General features: G+C 40.4%; 2 protein-coding genes across 7 annotated transcripts in view; one reads left to right on the plus strand and one right to left on the minus strand.

The window, feature by feature from the left end:
* Window positions 1–16,869, minus strand: part of LOC105453857 — a 32,011-nt gene extending 15,142 nt beyond the window's left edge. Inside the window, exon 1 of the mRNA XM_011696122.1 lies at window positions 15,984–16,869. Within this exon, the coding sequence (XP_011694424.1) occupies window positions 15,984–16,038 (55 nt within the window). The 5' untranslated portion in view covers window positions 16,039–16,869. The remainder of the gene's footprint in view (window positions 1–15,983) is intronic.
* LOC105453856 (aladin) lies at window positions 15,815–21,988 on the plus strand. Of its 6 annotated transcripts, XM_011696113.1 has the most exons (8): window positions 17,256–17,440; window positions 17,936–18,353; window positions 18,460–18,577; window positions 18,644–18,943; window positions 19,043–19,212; window positions 19,303–19,633; window positions 19,798–20,104; window positions 21,592–21,988. In XM_011696113.1, the coding sequence occupies exons 2-7, from the start codon at window positions 17,995–17,997 to the stop codon at window positions 20,101–20,103; spliced, it is 1,584 nt and encodes a 527-aa protein (XP_011694415.1). In that variant the 5' UTR covers window positions 17,256–17,440; window positions 17,936–17,994; the 3' UTR covers window position 20,104; window positions 21,592–21,988. The 6 variants fall into 6 exon arrangements, with proteins under 6 accessions (XP_011694418.1, XP_011694417.1, XP_011694415.1 ...); XM_011696116.1 differs by lacking the exons at window positions 17,256–17,440; window positions 21,592–21,988 and adding an exon at window positions 15,815–15,943 and having other exon boundaries at window positions 19,798–20,221; XM_011696115.1 differs by lacking the exon at window positions 21,592–21,988 and having other exon boundaries at window positions 17,228–17,304; window positions 19,798–20,221.
* The last annotated feature ends 1,883 nt before the right edge of the window (window positions 21,989–23,871 follow it).

A 23,871-nucleotide genomic window follows, 5' to 3' on the forward strand; every position in this document is an offset into this window, starting at 1 on the left:
CCAATATATTCTCTCTCTCTCTCGCGCACGCGCACCCTCCGCGCAATTTAATCTATTACCAATCTACTGTCCGACTGGATCCGTTACTGATAATGAGAGAAAAGAGGCTATACAAACCCCTTCAAGCTCAACGGGAATAACGTATGCATGACCCGGTAATTTAACTAGTTATCGCATCTCGAGGTGCGAGACGCAAGCAAAGTTCTTCGAACCGATATAAGACTTTGCCTTAGACTTTGCCTGCGAGTTATTATGAAAAATGAATCATTACGTCCATTACTTTTTCCTTATATATACATGTTTGATATAGCAGCGTCACTAATTACTGTCTAATAAGTGTTGATTAAGCATTAGTAATACGCGATTAAGCGAGGCATTAGTTATACTAATAATATGTAATCGTTTTTTTGTAAAAAAAGGGTTAAATTATCGAGTTGCTTGTCATTATAAAAAGTTCAATCTAATAAAATGCTAATAAAATGTAAACGCTAATAAAAAGTAAGTTATTATTACTAAACATATATGTATGTATAAAAATAGAATGAAATTAATATTATATAGTTATTAATAAAATAAAAAAAGCAACAAAATATAATATTAATGTTATATCGACACTTAATATATATACATATATTGTAATATATAACGTAGTTTCCAGACTTCCGAAGGTATAACACAAAAACCTAATAGAATGTTTTTTTCGTAAGACCTTGTAACTTGATCTTTAATTCTCGGACATGTGGTAAGCCACAAAAAATATGTTGTGACAATCTTTGGTAATGCTTACTAAACACGTGAAAGATTCGTGGATAGTTTTTTCTTCGCTTTCTTAGAAGATATATAAATAATCAGTTAGAGAAATGTGATACATTCCTATGATGCACAAGGCCATTATCCTCTCTTAACTCAACATGAGAAAAATATAAAAATGGTCTTAATGGCTAATAGAATTCTATTATAAACATCAATTTCTCTACGTTAATTAAAATTTTAGTTAAATCTCGAATGTCCAAATAGATCAAACTAAATTAAATAAATGTTAATATTTATAATAGAACAGACAAAAATGGCAGAAACGAGAAATGTCTTAATAGAGAAATATATGCTAATAAATTTTTCATTGTAGAACAAATAATTTATATATCTTCAAAAATTAAATTTTAAAAAGGTGTGTTAACCGTTTAGCACGCCAATTTATATATAGATCTTACAACTTGTTTCAAGGAGTTCAATATTCGATGCTATCGATATTCGATACAAGTATATTAAAAAAAAAAAACAGAATGCAGGCGATTAATTGCAGTTTAGAATTGATAACGCTTGAAAATCTTGAAACAATCTTCGGATGATGTGACATTGACATAAGAAATTATTTGACAAACATGATTTTTATAGTCATCGTAAAGCTAAAAGTGGTTATAATACGACTTCCCCGAACGTCTGTGCTTGACGAAAATATTAACACTGAGAAATCAGCTTAGAAACTATACACTTGTCCTTCTAACAAGCTTACGTAAGACATTACGTGAATAATTTAGTACGTTAATCCATTAATAAAAAAAATATGTTATATTTTAATACGAGACGCATTTAAAATCTATTTAGATTTAACTTCTAACTGAATTTCTCGGGATTTAAGTTTATTAATAATTATATGGAGAAATAAATAAACAGCAAATAAAGCGATTTATCTATTTCTACCTTATTTCTATCTCGAAATAAATTCGCTTCTCACACCGGTAAGCAGATTGTTTCTGACCACGAAAAAAAACGCAAATAAATTTTCAAAAATATGTTTGAAAATATTTTTTCACATCGGTATGCCCAATCTCTCTCCACGAAGATCGGTCAAGGAATTTCTTTCAAGCTCTATATGTACATTACGATACGTTGCAGACAGCACGTACATATATTTCTGATAAACGAGCACCAGATTAAGTGTCAAGTTCACGAACTGGTATGACATGGTACGCGATAGCCGGTAGCGAATATGTAGCATTGACTTCAACTGTACCGTACTATCGATTAGTGTGCGTGCAATGAAAATATTATGTAATTCTTGTGACGCACAGTACCTTATCGGAATTAATACGCATGCCAATTTTTGCTCGTGCTCGAAAAACGAAAAAAGTACGAAACGAGCGATATCGAAATATGTAGCTAAAAAAAATATATATATATATATATCATGAGAATACACGCTAGAGTATTAGTATTGTAATCTATCTGTGTAAGATCTATGTCAAATATGCTCAATGAATCATGCGAGGCAGAGACCCCCCTATCTGCCAATTGTATTGCATCGCGCGAAACGCTCGCCGTCAATTAATCCCGTACAGATTTTCCGTGCAACGCGGTTAAGGATATCGATCGAATTTAAAACCACTGTGTTACCGGAAGCATCTCGACGTGATCAATTGAAGGTTGCCTTGCTGCAACAGCGGGCTAACCCACATTTTGCGGGAAAACGAAGAGAATAAACTCTAAAATTAAAATAATGGAAAAATCTATCCATTTTTAATCTCGTTGAGGACGTTGTAGGTTAGCCCATTGTTGCATCTCGTCAATAATGGATGAGAAAAATTTCCATGGCCGGATGAGAACAGCGGCTCGTTGAAAATGTCAATCGCTCGAATCAGATCGATTGATACGCGTGGATGGAAGAGTCATAAAGTTAATAAAAATTAAATACATTTTTTTAACACTCAAGCAACACGGAGTTGCTACGCGGCTAAGACACTGATTTCTTCCTTTAAATATTTATTTTACATAAAAGGAGAACTTTTTCCTCGAACGAGTTGCGCAACAGAAAACTCGGTGTATCGTCTGATGCATCTCTCAATTTCCTTTCTGTAATTTTCGAGGCGTTACGTCTTTTGTGAGTAGAGTTGTATCAGTAATACTATTATAATACTAGAATTGGCAAATTGTCCAAAAAGTTCTTTGACCTTTCAAGGTACAAGAACGAGATTAACGAGAAAAGAGCGGCCAGAGACAAATTGCTTTCCGGTGCGAGGGGCGTTAAATAGCCGATATTTGCCGCGATGTTTGACGCTTAAGAGACCGTAAAATAACTATTCTGGAGCAAAACAGGCGATGGTGTGACGAACGGAGACCGTAAATGAGGCGGACGGTATCGACAGGTAAAAATAGCGCGTAAGGTCCAAATGCGTTCTGCGAAACACCGCACGCGCTATTCTCTTGGGGCAGGTCTATTATTAACAATCCTAGACGCTTGTACCTTCGGCAATTTCGCGAGTTCGGCAATGAACGAGCTCCTGGCTGTCGCGGGCGCGCGTCGCAAGACGGACTTACTGCAAATTTTATGGCAGATTCTAAGATTATGCTGGGAAAGGTCTATTATTAACATTTCCAGACGCTGCATCTTCAGCTGTTTAATGAGCAACGAATGCTCTTGACAATACAAGGTGTCGCAGATCGACTCGCTGTAAATTTTGTAGGAGGCTTTTATAACCGATTTGAAGTTGATTTCTTTTGGAATAAAAAATATTGGAAAACTAAAGATTTCAATTATAAGAATTACAATTTACAAGTGCTGTTATTAATTTATTGGTTATGTATAAATAACCTCTGAGACAGCTCAGCATATACTTCCGGCAACATTTACGATCTTGCACACGTTTCACTGTTTTTACAAAACTGTAATAATTCATCTCTTCTTCCGAGATTAAGCTAATTTCCCGCTTAATTTAACAAGATTACTCTACGGTCGTTGGTGTAAAAACGCCTTCCTTTCTGAGGAAGAAACGTAAAGCAAATAGAAAGAATTAATTAGCGAGAGACAAGGGGAACGTTCATTGTTTTCAGACAGAACACACTCGACGTAGAATCATGAATTCTTCGTCGTGGACATGAAGAACGACGGGCGCTACGAGACGACGCGGCTGTCCCGATGGAATCACGTGCGGTACTTCAAGCTTGAAAGACTCGGTCGGTTGTGCAAGATCGAGCCGAAAATGCCGTTGCCGACTCAAAATCATGTGGACGAGCCGCCGCCGTCGCCGCGCTCGTGACAACTCACGGCTCGGAAAACTCGTCCCGCGAGCATGTGACGAGAACCTCGTGGTCACTCACGTGCTATTCATAACCCGCAAACCTCGCAGTTCTCCGTTCCACGCACTTCTAGATATCTCGGTGTGCGTGCGTGTATATAATGTTTTCGCGTAACGCGCGCACATGTGTGTGCGATCGCATGATAGACACATATACACGCGCGCACATGTACAGTCGTTGCACGTAAAGCTACATTTTATTATCGGTAACTGTGGCGAGGACGTTATGTAATTAGTCGAACGTCAAGAAGGTCTACGATCTTAAGCACGTGCAACGTGTGAAAACCTCGCTCGATGCGATATGTGCAAGCGCACAAAGAAGAGAAAAAAAAAGAGGAAAGATTTATATTTTTTTTTCTTTTGTATGCGTGCTGGCGATTATTATTATTGCGAATATTCTGTGCACCCACGAAATAGCACGTGAACGTAGGCGGCAAGCAGAGAACCTTATGTAACATATATGTATTTTCGATGTCACTTCTTATTTCAGGTTCTTATTTCGACAAATATTCTTCGATTAAATCGAATTACGTAACGGTAAAATATCCTCTCGCACCTACCGCGCGTTGATCGCTCGTTTTAACATCTGTATAGTTGTGGTAGTTTAATTGGGACGAGACGACTGGACGGACGACTGATTTCGGAGTTTGATAAATCGGATAAAACGTAATTAGCAGATCGACTGATAACGCATCCTTCTCGTAGCGAGAGGTAATTGCTTCTAACATTTCTGCGACCTGTACACTAATTGCTTCCACTTAGTTTCGCTTTGGTTCTTCCATCGATTTCCATTAATCTCATAACGTTACATCAAAGCAATTACAATATTATAAAGCACATTCGTACTTTTCTACATGGCTTTTACACTGACAAACAAATGAAAACTAAACTGTTTAATCAATCCGAATGAATACTTTGATGATCATAAAGTCTTCTTCCTTCTAGCATACCAATATATTTTGTTTGTACAGCCTTGGCCATAATATAAAGCATTCCCCAAATAGACATAAATGCTCTACATCTAACAAAAAATAAATTAAAAAATAGTTTTCATACAAAATAATAATTATTTTCATAACAATTTTATTTTGTTAGTCCTCTTTTGGCTTTTATTACCGCCTTTTTCCCCAACTAATTGTTTCTAACCGCTCATTTCCTGTTAATTTCGACCTTATATACTTTGAAAGATCAGAGAAAATGCAATAAATTGAGAATGCTTTATATTCATAAGGTTGTATTGTTTTCGAAATTTAAAAAAGATTTCAAGTTTTTAAGAAGAAGTAATTTAATTGACATAGAAAAGTAAGGCGCCCCTTTCTAACAAAACGCTGTCTTCGATATCTCTGCACATGATCTTGCGTCAATCTTTTTGAATTTTACTCCGGTTTATAAAAGATAAGATAGCTATATTGGTTTATTCTCGCATTTCCTTAATCTCGCGTTTCATAATTCGTCTCGCGTATCTTCTAAAATAGTCTGCTCGCCTCAGGTTCGACGTTCGGTGGAAAATGTGCTGTAAGAGCTTACGTAATGACCGCACGACGAAGCTCGTTGTGTCCACGGACACAAGTGCGTGTGTGCATGCATGCATATTCTATTTCGTTCTTTCTGTTTTGTCAATGTTATACTTAGCTTCTCGCTGCGCCCGTAACGTGAACTTCGGCCGCGCCGAAAGTTCACACTGGGATTAGTATCGATTCTAAGAGGCAATTTCGTTTAGACACCAATATTGTAATTACTTAAGCACGAAGCCATGAAGTTTGCTCAATAACGGAGAAGATGCGGTATAATTATGTTTCGTTACGAGATATTTTCAGGTAATGTATCATATTAAGCGTTTAATTAAGATATTTTTAAAGCTAATTATGATAGTAAAGCTAATTCGTTCGCGTCCCTTTCTTATACAAGACTCATAAAAAAAGAGAAAAAAACGAATGATCTGGTTAGATTAGTATTCATAATCGATTTTATTTCTGCGCATAATTCTATTACTAAAAATAAGAATGGCACAATAATTGATAAAGAATTCTTTGATTTTTACAAAATGCGTCGCGTGTAACGCTATGTATTGCATTGTGGTTTGTACATTTAATACAATAATTTAGTAATAAACCAAATATTATATAATATTATATAAATGGTATTAATAAAATAAATAAATAACAATAATCAAGGTTATAATATTACACAGAATGCTTTATATTTAATGGTAAAATAAAAGAGATAATATCCAGATATCAAAATAAGAGTAAGAGAAATTAAATCTCGCATATTTGACAAAATCTCGTCGCTTATTGAAAAATTATCTATAGTCAACGTAATAAAAATTCATTATGTTTTATGTAAATATATTTCCGTTGTAAGCTTGAAAGATTAACATCATTTTATGAGCAATATTTCCTCACGCTATTTTGGAAAATTTAATTCACCATCTGGCAATATAAACATTTTTTTCTTGCATCGATTTTCGAATTTTTTTTACTAGTTCGAAACAAAATAACTTCAAAATACGACAATAAATTTCACAGAGATTGATCAAATATTTTTTTTCAACGTTTATATTTGTCATCGATTAATTAAAAACGCACAATTGCCGAGGGCATTTTATCTACGCGCGCGGGAAAGACGAGAGTTTATACGCGAATATATATATTTGCATTCCGGGCGCACTAGAAGATAATGCCACTTTCTCGACGAACTCCCGGCGCGGCGCGTTAGAGAAATGCGGCGTGTGCATTCGCAGTAGTAAGAGTCGATCATTTATGGTACTATAGCAGCCTGCGCTGCCGCGATGTCCGCTGGCATATAAGAAATTCAAGATGCGGTGCAATCGATTCTCTCGCAAGAGAAAGGGAGAGGAGGGAAGAGGCTCTCAAGATTACATGCATACGCATAGATATTACCCGGATGTTCCTGGTATAAAGAAAAACTTCTCTCTCGAAGTTTTCGAACAATCGATATTTTCACAAAGCGATTAAAATCAGAAATGTTGTCGATCTTTACAATTATAATTTAGACAATATAATTTACATTCATTATGTGTCAATCTTTTTTATATCAGCTATAAATAATCGAATAAGAGCGCGCGTTAAAAAGAGTCTAATGTTAAACAAGTATTGATACACTTAACGCGTGAAAAAAAAGATGTTAATTGCTAACGATAATATTGAAATATATAATATACTTAAATATATAATATATTTATATACATATTTTATTTTCGATACTCTTCATACATTGATTTTTATAAATGCAAATGTATTACAGCACTTTCTCTCGTTACCATAAATGATGGATAATGTAAAGTATCTACATCGCAAAAAAGAATTATCAAGAGTCTGTTAATATTAGGCATTAAATTTAAATTACCTTAAATTGGAAGCGCTACTTTATATATCGATAACCATGAAGATTCTGTCACGTGTTTTTGAATAAAATATGTGTCAAGTTGAGCCTGCGAAAGCAATTTATTATAAACCTCTGCTCAAAGTCAGAAATTCCACCATCCGGAAGATAAAAATCATGACAAGTCCTCGGGAAACGGGAGACAGGCACGATTGCACGGTCCGAGATTTGTTTTGTATTTCATTCACCGACGTTAGCACGGCGAGGTATTCCATGTCCTATACGCGGCACGACGATCGAGAGACGCGACGCCTAACTATTGATTTGCTCCGGTATCGAGTTGAACGGGAGTTTCCCTCTCTCGACCCTAGGTAACTCGCAATGCGACTCGCGAAGACATTTATCTCATCTTTACAATGTGAACTTTTATGAAATACGAGGCTATTCCGAGTCATTATTGTTTTTAACGACTGGTCACGCCGACCGTTCGACAAATTTAGAATTCTCTGGCTTTTATTCAGATATGCGAGAAGTTTGTATGAAAAGCTCGGGATGAAATAGGCAAAAATATAACGCGGTGAATTTTAACATAAACGAGACAAAAACAGATCTACAAATGTACAGGAAACTCTATTATGAAAATAGAATTCTATTATGAAAATAGAATTCTAAAAAGCTCTATTATATAATATATACATTATGTTCGTGTTATCGAACACGTGTGTTCGATAGCTGAAATTCTTATTTGACGGCTCGCAGCTAATGACGCTTGATGAGATTTACGGTTCGAAATAGGATGATGACAACAACTGTCTCGAAAGTGACAGGTATCGGAAGTGATAGATTGCCCAAAATTATACGCTAGGTCGCCCTTCATACTTTGCGATCCGCAGACACGACCGTAGAAACATCACGAGGACGTTCGTTAGTTTAATTAATTTAATTAGTCGTGACGTGTAATTTAAAATCATCCGAGTAAGCGAGTCGCCTGTCATGTACTGTATATCGATGACTCGTTAATTTTTGTACCGACAGACAACATATACCTCCTAAATATGCCATATTTGATAGAAATAATAATTTAGAAATATACTTTTCACAATACAGGTAGAATAAAATAAAAATAAATCTTGAACAAAACAAAAATATCGCGCGTGGACTTTATTTTAATCGAGAAAACCGCATGCAATGAAACAATTTCATTGAGAACCGTGTTCTACGATCGATCGAAAGTTTGCATTGTTGTAGCTGTTAAGCCTTAACTGATTAAGCTCCACTGTCTAAATATTCATGTAGCGGTAAACTGGCAATCTGCCAAATCTCGTAAGTCTGTCTAGTGATAATATAACTTTCGCTAAATTCTTCATTTGACTTCTTAGAAGTGCTTTCTCTTTAGTTGCAATGCCTCTTTGTTTTTTATTCAAGAGAAAAGAGTATTATTGAAAGAGTAAATCAAGTTACGTGCATCGTACATTTTATCAATGTTACTTTTAACGTACATACTATCTATTATACAATTAGATATGTAATAATTGTTATAAATAATTATATACTTTTTTAAACACAACAAAAAAATATATATATATAATTACAAAATATAACAAAATATATTTATAATATTCCAGAGATAACTTTCAGAGATTGTCTTGATATAATTTCGATATCAAATATATTTTAATCTAATCAGAGTGACTGCTCGAATAGGATTACTGTACTGATAAGATTCGTATTCATTTTGTGATACGACGATATGAGAAACCAGAAGTCACTACTAGATATAAAAAAAAAATTAAATTTTACATTTTTAACTTTTACTTTTTATATAATCAAACACAGAAGTCAAGAATAAATATTGTCTTGCTTTTTTTTTCGTTTGCAAAATTCTGTTAGAATCTCTCTTCTATATGTCCCTTTTTTTTTTATTCAAAGAAAGAGAGAAATTCACGAATATTGATGTGCATATGGTTTAAACAAAAAATTTAAATTTATTTTAAATTGATAAACATTGTTCAACGAATATTGATGACATATGTAGTTTTAAATATGTAGGAATTATGCAATTCTTGATACACATCGTGCAACATCGTGCAACATCGTGCAACAGTAATAATTAAAGTTTATCTCTTGCGGAATTGTGGTCGCGTTAAAAGTATTCTTGCGTAATTGAAAATGCTAATGTAAATTTTATTTCCGTTACAGTAATTGCAGGAATAAAAAAAAACTTACCGTACAGAGGAACTCGCAAAAAATTAAAATAATCGATCGACGCTCGCGACTTATACAACACTGCTTTTGTCTATTCACATAATTACTACATAACGCGGGTGTATATATATAGTTGCCTTCCCCCTACTACGGCGTTATGAAACACGGCACTATTACATTTGGCAATTGCCCCTACATCGGAGACGTACAATTCATTACTGCTCTGACCTAGTGCGCTCGAATGTGTTTGTATTTGCCAGCGTTGACCATGAATCGCGCGAGAGAAAATTTTCTTCTGTAATAATAAATCACAGATCGTTAATCGCAAGTATAACATTTCGGTCCAATGATTCTGACGACGATAAACGTTCGTCATATTATTTCTTCCAAGTAAATAAAAAGTATAGATTCAAAGGTAATAAATTTAAATTATAAATTTAAAATGTTTGAAGAGAGAAGTGAATGAAGATGACATTCACAACTTTGATCTATGGATACGTAATTATACATTAGTAAAAAAATAACTGCAAAATATAGTTAAGTTTGTATCTATATATATTATAAAGTTTACACGTTATATTTATACGGTATTTTTATACTTCATGTATGATGATACTCTATAATTTTTTTATGATCAAATAAAACCGCAACTTGATTATACAACTTCATGAACAATCATGAATAACCTGTGTTATCGTGACTAGAACAATAATGCACAGGTAGATTACCTCCGACGGGTGTAATGATGAATGATACTAACAATGAATGACATGAGTAATAATGGATGATACTTGCAGAATAACAGACTAAAAAGATCGACTCTTCAATTTGTTTAAACTGCAAAACTTTGTATACCGAGAAATAGTCAGAAGTTTTGGATTTCGATAAATTTCAAGTAAATTTTGCGAATAAAATTAGAGAAGCATATACATAATTTTTTCATATTTTAGTGATCAAAATAATCAATATAATCAATTTCAATAAAACTTTTTTTAAATATTCAAACCGACAAAAACAGGTTAAATTTACTATAGAAATAAAATTTAATTTAAATAATCTTAATTGTTACGTTTTTTTCGTATAAATTACAGTCCAATTACAATGATGCAGTAAACAAATAAAATAATTATTGTTCCGAATTTCCGTTAAAAAGATTTGCTTATGACCGACGCAAATTTTTATTATAAAATATATTAAGTTATATATTGAGTATTATTGCTTGCCGATCAATGCTTGTCCAAGATAAACATATTGGCGATAAAGGAGGCCACGAAAATCAGATGCGAGATATCATTGCGAAAACATATGAGAGATAAAGAAAACGCTCTTCCAGTGTAACCGAGTTTACACTGGTGGCACGAGCTACCGGGTCATCGGGTGTACATAGATGTAGACGTACACCGATAGGGTCATTCGCTATAAAGATATATGTAGAAAAAAGAGAGAGACGAAGCGATTTATACTCCATGCCGAGAAAGTTTTCTCGGTGTTTGAAAAACTGAGACAGCGAGATGGAGGCAAATATATACGCGACGAAGAGGAAATACAGCGAGAGGAACATATGTTGTTTGTAACTTTAATCTTTAAAGTCGATTCAATCGGAAGTCACTACATCTCCTTTCGCTCCGGAAAGTAGTCACAATAAAGATAGCATTGTCGGAAAGTTACGGAGACTCGCCAAATCGTTCTTGCTTCAAATTAATTCAGTGCTCCCCGCTTCTTTCCGTTTCTTTTCAACGAAAGCAAATTTCTTGCGACGATATAATTTTCGCCTATCCATTCGAACGGACAAACAATTTCTATTTCCTCAAGAAATATTTATCTCGTTTTCTGTCTTGACATTTTTAAATATCAATATCGCAATGCAACATCCTCAACAATATTTTAAATTTGCCATCGAGCGGACATTCTGATTATTCGCGACGTGAAGTACATACATCTATATTTCTCATCATGATATTGTGTCAACATTACGTAATGCGTTTTAAAAATGAGATGCGTAGATGAATATGCTTATGTTTGAGCATTACTTTCGAAATCTGGTTGGTTTTTACAAATACTTTCATCAAGAGTACATCGATACACTTGATTATGTTTCAGCGGCACGACGGGTCATTTATCTTGTCACAAGTATTCATATATCGCGGTATCTAAGATCGCTTGCAGAGCTGCTTGATTCCATCTTTTGTGTGTATTCAAAAATTAATTCCATGCATTTACGGTCTTTAACGTACAAGCTAAAAGGCATTTATGTACCGAAAAATTAATTTTTTTACGTACGACATTTAATGTACACAGAATTTTATTTTAAAATTTACCCTGATAATCATGTCAATCGTAAGACAACATAGTATTTCGACAAATTTTATGTGATTTTCACTACTTTTTTTTAATATGTACTACAACAAATTTATTGTAATGTGCACAGTAAAAAAAAAAACAGAAAATCACATAAAATTTGCCGAAATACTATATTGTCCTACGATTAACATGATTTTCAAGATAAATTTTAAAAGGAAATTCGCTTCGTGTATAAGTTAAAAAAAATTTGTGTACTTAAAGATTAATTTTCCTCCAAACTTTAACGTATAATAAAAAAGGAGAATTTATGCTTAAGTAATAATAGGAGAGAGAGAGAGAGAGAGAGAGAGAGAACAATCTAAATTTTTCGTTTTAAATAAAACGTTTTGCACTGTAAATAATTGCCAAAAGCAATTTAATACGCAGTGGAAATGGACAAGCCCTTCAGAAAATAACTGAAAAATAGCTGATGTTTTATCTCGCATTTCATCGCCCGGCAATATTTTTCGACACAACGTATATAAACCGAAAAAAAATTCGAGCATTGTTTTTTAACATCAAAAACACAACGAGGTCCTGATAATATGCGACGTCAGAGTATACGCCAACCGAAGAGTCGTATTTTTGTGATACGCATTATTTGCTCACTTGTTACGTAAATATGTCACTATCAAAATTGGGACGAGTCTCCTTCGTCACGTAATCTTTGCGAGGTTGATATACGATCGAGTTGCAAAAGACCCATACACTCATCCAGCGATACGCAAGAAAAATCAGTGTAAACCGAGAGAGCACGCGTACATCATTACAGGACTGTTTATATTTACGTGTAGACGCGCAATTTCTTTGAACTCTGTTCACGTGCTCGTAGCATATATACGTCTAAGAGAAATCGAAGGAAAAAAATGTAAATATGTCCACTCCACGCGCAAAAATGAATAACAAAACAGAGGATGTCCGAGCTCTTGCCACTGATCGCAGGAATTCTGTATGTTTTTTATCACCAGCGCGCACGCTTCTTTTTTCTCGAATATACCTACATTATAGGTATCTTAGTCATCGTACACGCTTATAAAAATAAAGTCGAAATCGCGCGCGCGCAGCGAGAGGGAACCTACCGCTATTCTCTATACCAATAAAAAAATAAATATAAATACAATAAGCGCACCTTTTTTTTTTCCTCAAATATTTCCGCGCGATTAATGGAACGGAAAATCGAAGCTCGCGAACTCGGCGGTGATCGTCCAAGGATAAGCCGCGGGGTAGAGTAAATCCGGAGCCTTAGCTCTCGTTTCCCGAGGAAAGAAAAACGCGTCCAGGCACACGGGGGAAGGAAGGTCGCGCGCGGCGAGTAGAGCCGATCTTTCGCGCGCGGTACGCCTAAGCGGGTAAGTAGGTACGACAACGGAGGAGGAAAGAGTTAGGTAGAGGGTGGCGCGGATCGATGCATCGGCGGCGCGAGTCCGGAGTAGAATACGCTTCTCCCCGTAAAGCTTGCGCCAGACTGTGCGACCGACTCGCGATTCGCGGTTGGCTACTCGTATGAGATTCGCGAGCGGTGGACGGATATAGGCAAAATTCATCAAATTCATCGCATGCGTTTGTTGATTACCGATTATGTCAAATCGCTTTTAACGAAGTCAAAGGGCGCGAATTGCATCGCGAATCGAGTCGATTCGCGCAGCGTTAATTTATGCGAAGAAGATTCGTGTTTATTTACATGTGCATGCGATGATAAGCCCATTATGATAATTGAGCCAGTCGACAGCAAAAACGATGGAGAAATTAGATTAATTATTACATTGTGCTTTTCATTAAGCAATTAAGCCACTCGAACTTTGCGTGGAATGATTGGAAAGATAATTGCGAATAATTACAAATCGCGAATGGTGAAATAATGAATTGCGAAATAATGCCAAATTGGCGAACAATGAATTTCAGAGATTCTTATTATCGAATAGAATTAAATTGCAAATCAGCGAATTGCAATTCGCTAGCTTATTATTATATTTATTAATATTTATTTTAATTCTTGCCTTGCGGCTTAGGATTTAAAATGGCTTTCGATTTACAATTCGGATTGCGTTTATCATTATTGATGTGTAATATGAAGTCGCGAGATAAGTGAAACGATGCTCGGTGAACTCCCGAGGGTGAAATCCGTAACAGCAAGTGTCGTATCGAATTTCCCCCATTCGGACGACTCTTCGACAGAAATTCCCTCGATCATCGTGGAAAGAAGTTAGAAAAGAAGAATTTTAGCTGTCACTGATGAATGGAGCGCTTTCCTCGCTCGAAAAGCTCCGGCGCTCTTCGCGCGTGAGATTCGGAAATCGCCAGCGATTACAGTCCCACCGGAGACTATGGCGGCAAAATGGACAAATTGGATAACTTACGATAACGATCACCGTGCCTCGCCGTCGCGTTCCCTCGAAAAGCTACAGTCCTTCGCGCGAGATCGGGGAGATACAACATTTTCATTGTTGCAGTTATACACGGGCGCGAATTCGGAGTCCTTCCTTCTTCGTTTTCAGAACAGAAAGTTTAGCTGTCGATAACGATCAACGATTCGAGTGTCCCGCGTCGAGTTTCCCCGAAAAACTCCAGTTTTTTTTGCGCGAAATCGTGCGATAGAGAGACTTCTATTGTCACGGATAAAATTAATTCTGTCAATATGATTAACTCCCTCTTTGTGTGTGTGTTTAACTGATTCTTCGTTCATTTTCCTTCTATTCAAGTCGTACTATTCATTATAAAGATATAACCCAGTCAACTGCGATTAATTACTAACTGATAGAATTATCTTGCAAATATGCAAACAAAGCGTGGCTTCAAACTCCTCATTTTTTTGCGAAAAATAAATTTTCGATTATGAAACATGTATACGAGTATGGTCCTCGAATCCAGAGACTCGATTTTCGCGAGTCAGAAGTTCAATTTTAGACAGGAATAAACAATAGTTCTGACTCGAAATCTCGCGCTGATTTTCCGAGAGGCTTCGATCTCTCGCGAGAGAACGGAGTCTCGTGATTAGAAAACGGTCGCGATTATAGAATCCTCTGCAATTCAGAGACGGCGTTCTCGCGAGCCAAAAGTTCAATATATCGCGTGGGGCAAATCCAGCTCGACTCGCCGCCCGTCCGGCCCGTCGAGAGTTTTTTCCTAAAAAAAAGAGCAGCCTACGGCCATTCGCACAACCGGACTGATAAACAGACACGTTGTCACGATCGGGAACGTACGCGAGTCGCGTAGTACAGACTGTACAGAGTCCTCGTTTCTCGTTCTAGAGACCAGCGTCCTTGTTTGTTATTCTAGAGCCGCGACGTTCATTTTTTTTCCCCTTTTTACATGCACACGCGCAGAGGACGGACACACTACGAGCGGGGAGGAGGAAGAGGAGGCGTAATTTCATGGCCCGCGAGAACGTCCAGCCTATGCAAAGAGATCTCTCGGGACGTTCCGCGTAACCGGGATGACGGATCCCGTCGAAGGGAGGAGACGGATTTCCCGTCGCCCTTCGATCGCTCTACCCTACAATCGACTTGATCGCCGGGATCGCGCGGGTCCACGCGACACGCTCGTGAAAGTCCCGTCACAATCGCTCGTCGCGATCAGCTTAGCGACAGCTCGTCGTGTCTATTTTTTCCTCCCTTTCGAGGGCACGACTCGCCCTCGATGGAGGAAACGCGCGACGGACGACAAACGACGGACGAATCTCGAGAACGACGAAGAGGAGGAAGAGAGGAGGAACCCAAGGAATCTTCTCGCGATAACGCGATAACGTTTTATTCTCTCCTTTTTCTCTCCGTCTCGTCTTCTCTCTTCCCCAACGTCTCTCTCTCTCTTTCTCTCTCACGCACGTCGTTGATCGATGACCGGTCGCACGCTTCGCGGCACCCGCGGCGCGGAATCGCCCGCTCCGCGAGGAAAATGTTACGCGGACCTCCGCCCTCCCACCCACCGGGTCAGTGAGAAACGGAGGAGACGACGGCCGGGCAAATCGGAAGTGCGAAAAGAAGGTACAGAAAAAAACATAGGCAGAAATATATTATTACTCACCACCGATACTCAGCGTTCTCCATCGGGTCTTCCGCTTGGAACCCTTCTTGCCCATCTCTCGCGGTCGCCCGCACCACCACTACCACCACCGTGGTCGCCACCTCCTCCTCCTTTCTGCGCTCTGCGCCTCGTCCTGCGCCGCGATGATTTTCCTCGGTCGATCGTTTGTTTTCCTCTTCTTCTTCTTCTTCCGTTTAAGACGTTAACGACCCTCCTCGGTGTGCCGTCATCGCGCGGTAGGTATTCTCTCGGGCACGGTTCGCGCACACTACCTCGTCGGTAGCATCGCGCGAGGATCCGCCGTCGCTCGGCTCGTCATACGCGAGGGAAGGAGAGCGGGGGAGAGGGGGAGGGGGAGGGTTAAAAAGGCTTTACGGTCCTACGGATCACCTCGTTTCGTTTCGTTTCGTTTCGACGTCGTCGCGACGAATGCAATAACGTAAATGCAAACGGCGCGCGATACGATAGGCCTCTCTCGGCGCGAAAAGGCAAAGTCTCTCTCTCTCTCTCTCTCTCGTTACGCGAACAATTCCAATATGTAATCCACGCCGCACGAACGGCGACCGCACACTGCGGACCTCACCTTACCCCACTTCACACCCCTCCCTACGACCGATGCTCCACCACCTACTTCGCTCCGTTCTTCCTCACTTCCTCTCTCTCTCTCTCTCGCTCGCGCTCTCTCTCTCTCCTTTCCTCTCGTCGCGCTCCCTCCACCGCCGGACGATCGTCGCCGCGTCGAGCCGATAGATCGCTCCTCTCGACCGCGTTTGCGACCGCACTTTTCGCGCACACAGAAAGCAGAAAGCGAGACGACCGTACGTTCGCTCGCTGCGACGGAGAGAGACGGGCGCGAGGCGGCGAGCGAACGGGTGCAGAGGATGCGGAATGAAGTGCAGATGCGCGCTCCCGCACGGCGCCGTCGTCGCAATGTCGCGGAGCACGCCCGCGCCGTTTCCCGGCGAAATTTCGCGAGCGGACGCGAAGCGTGAATCGCACCCGCCCGGAGTCGCAGGCCGCGTCGGGTGTGCGCGGCTTCGCGTAATCGCGTTCACCTTCGCGCGACACAATTCGCACACCGAATAATATCGAGCACCATCCGCGGATGCCGCACACGCTCGGCGTCGCTTCGGAAATTCAAACTGCTCCCCCTGGCGCGCCGCGTTGGCGGCTGGCGGCGCACGGCGGCGCTCGCGTCGCGATTGGCCGTTGTCATGGCGACCAACGTAAACATCTGAGCTCAGTGGCCCCGCCATTTTTCCCGGCTAAAACGGCAGCTGATTGATGGCCACCCTGGCGGTTGGCCGTTTCTCACGCGCGTGTACGAAATATATAATTCCCACTTTGATTTTAGCCCGTTCGTCGAGTTAAATAGATTTCGTGTCACGCGATTCGAACGTGTGCGTCGTTTCCACGGAAAGGAGAAGTAAAAGTCGGATGAATTAGTGTAGCTGCTTGTTAGTGCCATTTGTGTAACAATGCTGAATTTACCGTTTCCCCTTTCTCTTATTTGTTATTATAAATATGACATAATTTATTGCATTCAAATACGATGTCGAAATCGAATCTAATATCGTTCGATGTGACGTGACAGGTGACGTCGGTTTAACATCGCTAAAATTAATTCATAATACATTTTCATGTAGCGAACGGTCGTTATGACTGAAAAAAAATTTTCACGCAAGGAGGTTTAAATTAGAATTATAGATTTCTCGCTTGAGACTTTAGTTAAACCATTCTATTACCTACTACTCGTGGAGTCGATCTTCCGACCAAAGATATAGGTTACGTGCGCCACGCGGCGAGGTTAAAGTCAAAAGAATATTTCGGGCCACGTTTGAAGTACCAAGTATCGTCTCGCTTACGCAATAACATATTTACCGAACTAATCGGGAAACGCGGTTTCGTATTTCGCCTGTCATTACTTAATTGTAACATTGTTTTGTGTGCAGGTTAGGCGTACAGGTTAGGTCGCGACGGCGACGACTGACAGAAGACTGGGGCAGGAAAGATGCTCAAGATACTGTCGCTTCACGACTTCGAGGGCCCGGTCTTCGGCGACACGGCCGCGGTCGGCCTGATCGAGGGCGTCATCCACTACTGCACGTACGACGCGCTGCAGGACGAGATGCAACCGTTCGCCAAGTACCTGCGCGGCTATCCCGAGGTTTCCGTCACTCAGGAGATCCTCGCGACTCGCGAGACCGCGCGCGCGATCAGCGCCGGCGAATTGTTCCTCCCCGTTCACGACAGCGTCTTCAAGAAGATCGCCAACGTGTGGAGAGAGAGAGGCTTGTCGGATGCGATCCGTTTCGCCGCGGCTGCGAATCCGGAACAGATCACGAATGTCGCGCATTGGATCGCGACGAGGTACGGTATTTCTGTATCTTCGTCCGTTTTTCTAGTGAACTTAATACATCCCTTTGTGTTGTCGACATAAATAGAGAAATGTATAAAAAAATAATGATTATTTCAGACTAAATTGGATATTGGATTTGATGGACAGAGGAATATATCACAGGGACGTGGTGCCGACGTTGGGAAACGGGTCTGTTGCCGATATTGTCGCTACACGGGATTGGCATACATCGCTGGTAGGATTATTTAGCATTGGAAATATACAGACATGTTTGAAGATGTTTATAAATGTTTTACGACAGGTAAGATGTCTGTCCTGGCATCCACACTGCGCTCGCCTGGCCGTGGCTATGAGAGACGACAGAATTCGTATTTTTTCGCAAGGTCTACTGGGTGTACCGGTGTTGAGGCACAGCGCGCAAAAGTCGGTTAGCTGTTTGAGCTGGAGGCCGCATGCCGGTCGGGAATTAGCAGCGGCTTGTTACTCCGGAGTATTAATTTGGACGATTGAGCTGGGTGCGGCCAGTAATTTGCTTAGCCACGCGATACTTTTGAAACAGAGAAATCACGTGCCCGTTACAAGCGTCACATGGCATCCACAAGTAATCTATCCCTTTATTTCCGTTGACACTTAATTAAACGTAACAGGAATTATAGTCCACAGACACAGTTATTATAAAAGTGTTTTTTTTTTCTCCTAGGGTGATTTATTGGCATCTTGCTCACCGACGGATTTAAATATAATAATCTGGAATGTTTCCAAAGAGGAAGGAATACCTCTGAAACGTTTAGGTGGAGGTGGTATATGCTTTACTCGTTGGTCGGACTGTGGCTTGCGATTATTATCTGCTTCATGCAGAAATATTTTCAGGTAACGTATTTAAATCCAATACATATTTTTTTTAAGCAATAGCAAACCCAATTAGAATATGCAGTTAAAGAAACAGAGATTTAATTTTAGAGTTTGGAATACCGGCGTTCCGACGCCGTGGCGCGCAGAAAGGTGGACTGTACCCCAGGGACGTGTAGCGACTGCATGCTTTGGTCCCAATTTAACATTACTCTTCGCTACCACCGGAGATCCTGCTACGATATTCTCACTGCCGTTGCAAGATAATATATTTGATGTTAAAAAGGCATCCAATAACGATGTAAAGATAGCTATGCGTCTAATTGATTTAACGAAAGTAAACTTCTCATCGGATGATAATGATGATTACATCACGGTTGGAGGTAGAATAGTTTCCATGGAATGGGATCCAACAGGAAAATATCTTGCCATTCTCTTCCAGGTTTGTGAAAAGAAATATATCGGTTTAGCTGCTTGTGCGTTTAACTGTACTCTTTTATGCACTTTTGGTTTATCAAGTAAAAAATGTAGATATAAAATTTTGAAAGAAAGAAACAAGTCGTAGAATATCTCGTGTGTTAATTCGTTTCTTCTTCTTGACAACAGGACAGTCCAGTTATTGCTCTGGTGAAAACAAACTTGAGCCGTTTATCGCGAGTTGTAGAAGCGCAGCCGAGCTGCCTTATCAAGGGATTTCCCGGTGAAGTACCGAACTGCGTTAACTTCTATCAAAAACATTCGACGTGGATTTGTTTAACAATCGCTTGGAGCAGCGGACGAGTGCAGCACTTCCCGATAGTCGAAAGTGAATCTAAGATCGACACCAGCACACATTCCGCGCTAACATTACCGCAAACTGTGAGGCCAAGCGGATTGTACAGCTTTGACGTCTGCGGTTACAAGCAATATTAAGGTATTTATAATACCGACGAGATAATACCGACAGTTTTGTACAATTTTTCTATCTCCATTTATATATATGATAGTATAACAATGAAAGAAAGGTTTAATAAACTCATCTGCAAGTAAATCGCTTATTGGTGATTAAACATGATCGATTATTCACCTTTCAGGAAGTATATATAAGAATCTCCTCTTTGGATGAATGTGTGTGTATGCGTACATGTGCGGGCGGAGCTTATGTAATTCTCGTTTGGGAGAGACGTTTATATACCCCTTCGTCGTCTTCGAGAGGGAGAGAAAAGAGAAAAAAACGGGCGTTCCATCGTTAGACCTCTCTAATGGACTGCGCTTGTAACGTATGGAGGAGCATAGGACACAAAACGCCGTTCTCTTTGGTGCCTAATTATACGAAGTCACATGCAGAGCGCGCGTCTTTCTATTTTTACGTCGCTTGACCGAATGCTAAACGGTCTGTCGGGCACGTTATGTACGTACCGTACGTGTCGCGCGGCCCACGCTATTTTCAATACTCCGCATGTGTTGGTCGCGTGGATGATCGAACGTGTCTCGAGTATCGGATCGATTTAAATTTGAACAATTTTTTTTTTCTTCGTTTTACTTTTTCTTCTAAAGGAAAATGAGGAGAGCTGATTTCACGTTGTGAAATTGAGTCGTCAAATTTTAAGAATTTTATTTGGATGGAAAATAACTGGCATCGTTAATATATCGCGAATCGTCGATATTATCTAAAAAAAAAACATCTTGGCTTTTTCGCGCATTTTCGTGATTATTTATTCCTATCACTCCCGATACGATCGCTCGCTCGGAGATTTACGCGTGCGGGACGGACGAGCGTTTTTGTGCGGGGCGCGATTAAACGCGCTCGAGATGACTTTTCTCTTCTTTTTCCACTCGTTTCGCTGTTATTGCATCCGTATGGAGGGATGAGAACATGATCGGTGTCCTTTTTATGGTATATTTATTTTGAGGGCGGTCTCTCTCTCTCTCTCTCTCTCTCTCTTATCCTCCCTTTCTCTCGTTTTCTCTCCGCGTATGCACATGCGGCGACTATGGTACGAGCGAAGCTGACAGGTGCCTGAGCAAAAAAGCCAGGACCGCGAGCAGTCGTAGATGTGCATGTAATGTAAGCACAGAGGGCTGGCAGACCACATGTGCCACTCTATCACTTATCTACTTGTAATACGACGTACCAACTCGCTGGTGCAGAGAGATGCATCATGATACGACATGCACGTATGCATATCGTGTCGCGTCACGCGCTCGTAATTTTCCGCGTAAGGGAGAAGCGCCGAGATGAACCGCGGAACACTCCGAATTCCGTCCACGTATTATACATTATACAGAGAAATACTGAGATACAAAAAAAAAAAACGTATTGTAATACACGTAGAAGAGAGATGTGAAATTTGGTGGAAAAGTATAAAACGAAAATGCTCCACCTGATTGTATACTAAAAATAGAATTTCTTTCTCTTAGGATCTTAAGAATTTCACACTTAGCTCTAGTGTCATCGTCTGCTAATTGAGAGGTCATCTAACTGAGAGGTCATCGCCCTATGTGTGTCGTAAGAACAGCGAAAGCGACCCTCGGGGATGTTTTCTTAAGGACACAGGATCGGTATCTCGAATTGTAACGCGAGAGGAAGGAACGGCGAGGGCGATCTCGGAGATGATTCCGGCTTTCGAGGATTCTTCGAGGCGCGATATTGTCCCTCGCGGAAATTGTAAGGAGTTGAGACGATCGCGACGAGGTGAGAAGAATAGCGGAGCGAGGGTGGGCCTGTAAGATGGGAGAGAGGGGTGAACGACTTGTCTCCTCATGTGGCGCGCCCATGGAAGCATGTTGTTAATATATAAATGACGCGTGTGTGGCAGCTGGTCTTAACAATTTTTTGCCCCCGCACCCGATTCTTAGGAGCTCGAGCGACGAAAGATCGTCTCGGGCTCGCTCTCTCCCTCTTCCATTCTTTCCCTCCTCCGTTTCCCTCTCGCTCGTACGATTTACATACGTACGCGTCTTGGATACTTTTTCAAACAATTTTCGACGCGATGAATCACGTGTATCAGTTTGGACGCTGGCAGCGCACGATCGAAAATTATGTCGACGTTAAAACCGTTGCGATGCTTTTTGTATATACTCTTTTATATTTTTTTCCTTCGAATATCCTTCATGTTAAACAGCGCGTGAAATTATAAATAGAATTCTACTCCGAATTCTAATATAATACATCGCTTAAAAAAGTGTTAACAATAGTAAATTTTGTAATTTTATCAGTAATTTAATCAACAAGGATAATAATTTTATTTTACATAGATAATATAAATATGGTTTTGGCATTAAAATGTCAATATTAGTCTACTTTACATATTAGAGACTTCACGAAGTGTTTTATTCGCGAAAGCATCATTGAGTCCACTTAATTTCGATCAGGTTTCAAAATAAGACAAATAAGTATAGATCGAATTCTCTTAATGATTCTATTCGCTATGCGTTTTGACATACGTATGCATTTCAATATCTTTTTTTTATTATATACAATTGTGCATCTTATTTTTCCAATGCCCTTCGTATTACGCAGTGTAAAATCGTATGCGAAATCCTGAAATCTAGTGCGAATTACAGATCGTCCAAAGACGTCGACCCTGGACCAGTCGTGGGGGGCGATCTCATGAATGGTGTTCGCGCGTGGAAGGAAGGATCGTCGGCGGCGCGGGGTCGGCGAACGCGCGTATCTACGCGCCTCGGCAGATGTTCTAAGTCGCAGCCTCGACACCCTCGGGGGTCGCCGCGAAGGGAAAGCCGCGTACCCCTGCGACAAGTGCAGCGGCGGCGGTTGCGGCCGTGTACCACGAAGGAGCACGGCGAAGAGGGGACGCGGTGCAGAGCCACGCGAGTGGGCGGCGCGATGTTCCCTTCTCGCGCCCTTGCGCCCTCCGCTTTCCAAGAAGAGGAGCACAATCCCGAAGGGCCTGCACGCTCTTCGTTAGAGGAGGAGGAGGAGGAGGTGGAGGGTGGGAGATCCCTTGATCCTCTCTCGGCTCTCTACGAGAGATTTCCTCCGACGGAGGATCTTTCGAATACGTCTCGCAGCTGATAGTCTTCGACGAGACGCGTTAACGGGTGGTGTAAAAGCCCGCCCGACCCCGATTCTTCCGATCTTTATCAGTTTCCGTGAGAAGAAACCGGCCGCTGTCCTTGTCCGTTCTTCGCTTCGCTCCGACGACTCTTGTCTTCCTCGCGATCGTTATCGCGCGCGTGCCACGCGAGGAAGGCAGATAAACAGATACAGAGAGAGAGAAAGAGAGGAAGAGTGGGAGAGAAAAAGAGAGGACTACGGAGCGGAAAAGACCGATGGCGATAAGCGACCCGCCGATCATCGTGTACATGTTGATACGTTGATATCGAAGTAAGAGCTTCTCTGACGTTATTCTCTCGAATTTCGTTCTGTCTCCCCGACTCCCTGGAGGAAAGTGAGGCACAATCGGACGTCTTTCTGTTCCGCGCGACAACGCGATATAATTTAACGGGACGCGTGAGATTAATAAATAGCGATATTTGCGCGAAAGAGCTGGTGGTGACTTCGACAGGTTTTCTTAACAGGACAAAAGATCTCATTGTTGTGCTTCTGTACGATCGCGCCTCATTTCCCTCCGGTGATCGCATCGGATTAGAGGGTGGTTCGCCTCGAGAGAGAAAGAGAGGGAGAGTTTACTTTATAGAGATCGCAATTGAAACAGGCAGGTGAGACGTTGCTTT

Source organism: Wasmannia auropunctata, unplaced genomic scaffold, assembly GCF_000956235.1.
Source record: "Wasmannia auropunctata unplaced genomic scaffold, wasmannia.A_1.0 LD335994.1, whole genome shotgun sequence".
Lineage (NCBI taxonomy): Eukaryota > Metazoa > Arthropoda > Insecta > Hymenoptera > Formicidae > Wasmannia > Wasmannia auropunctata.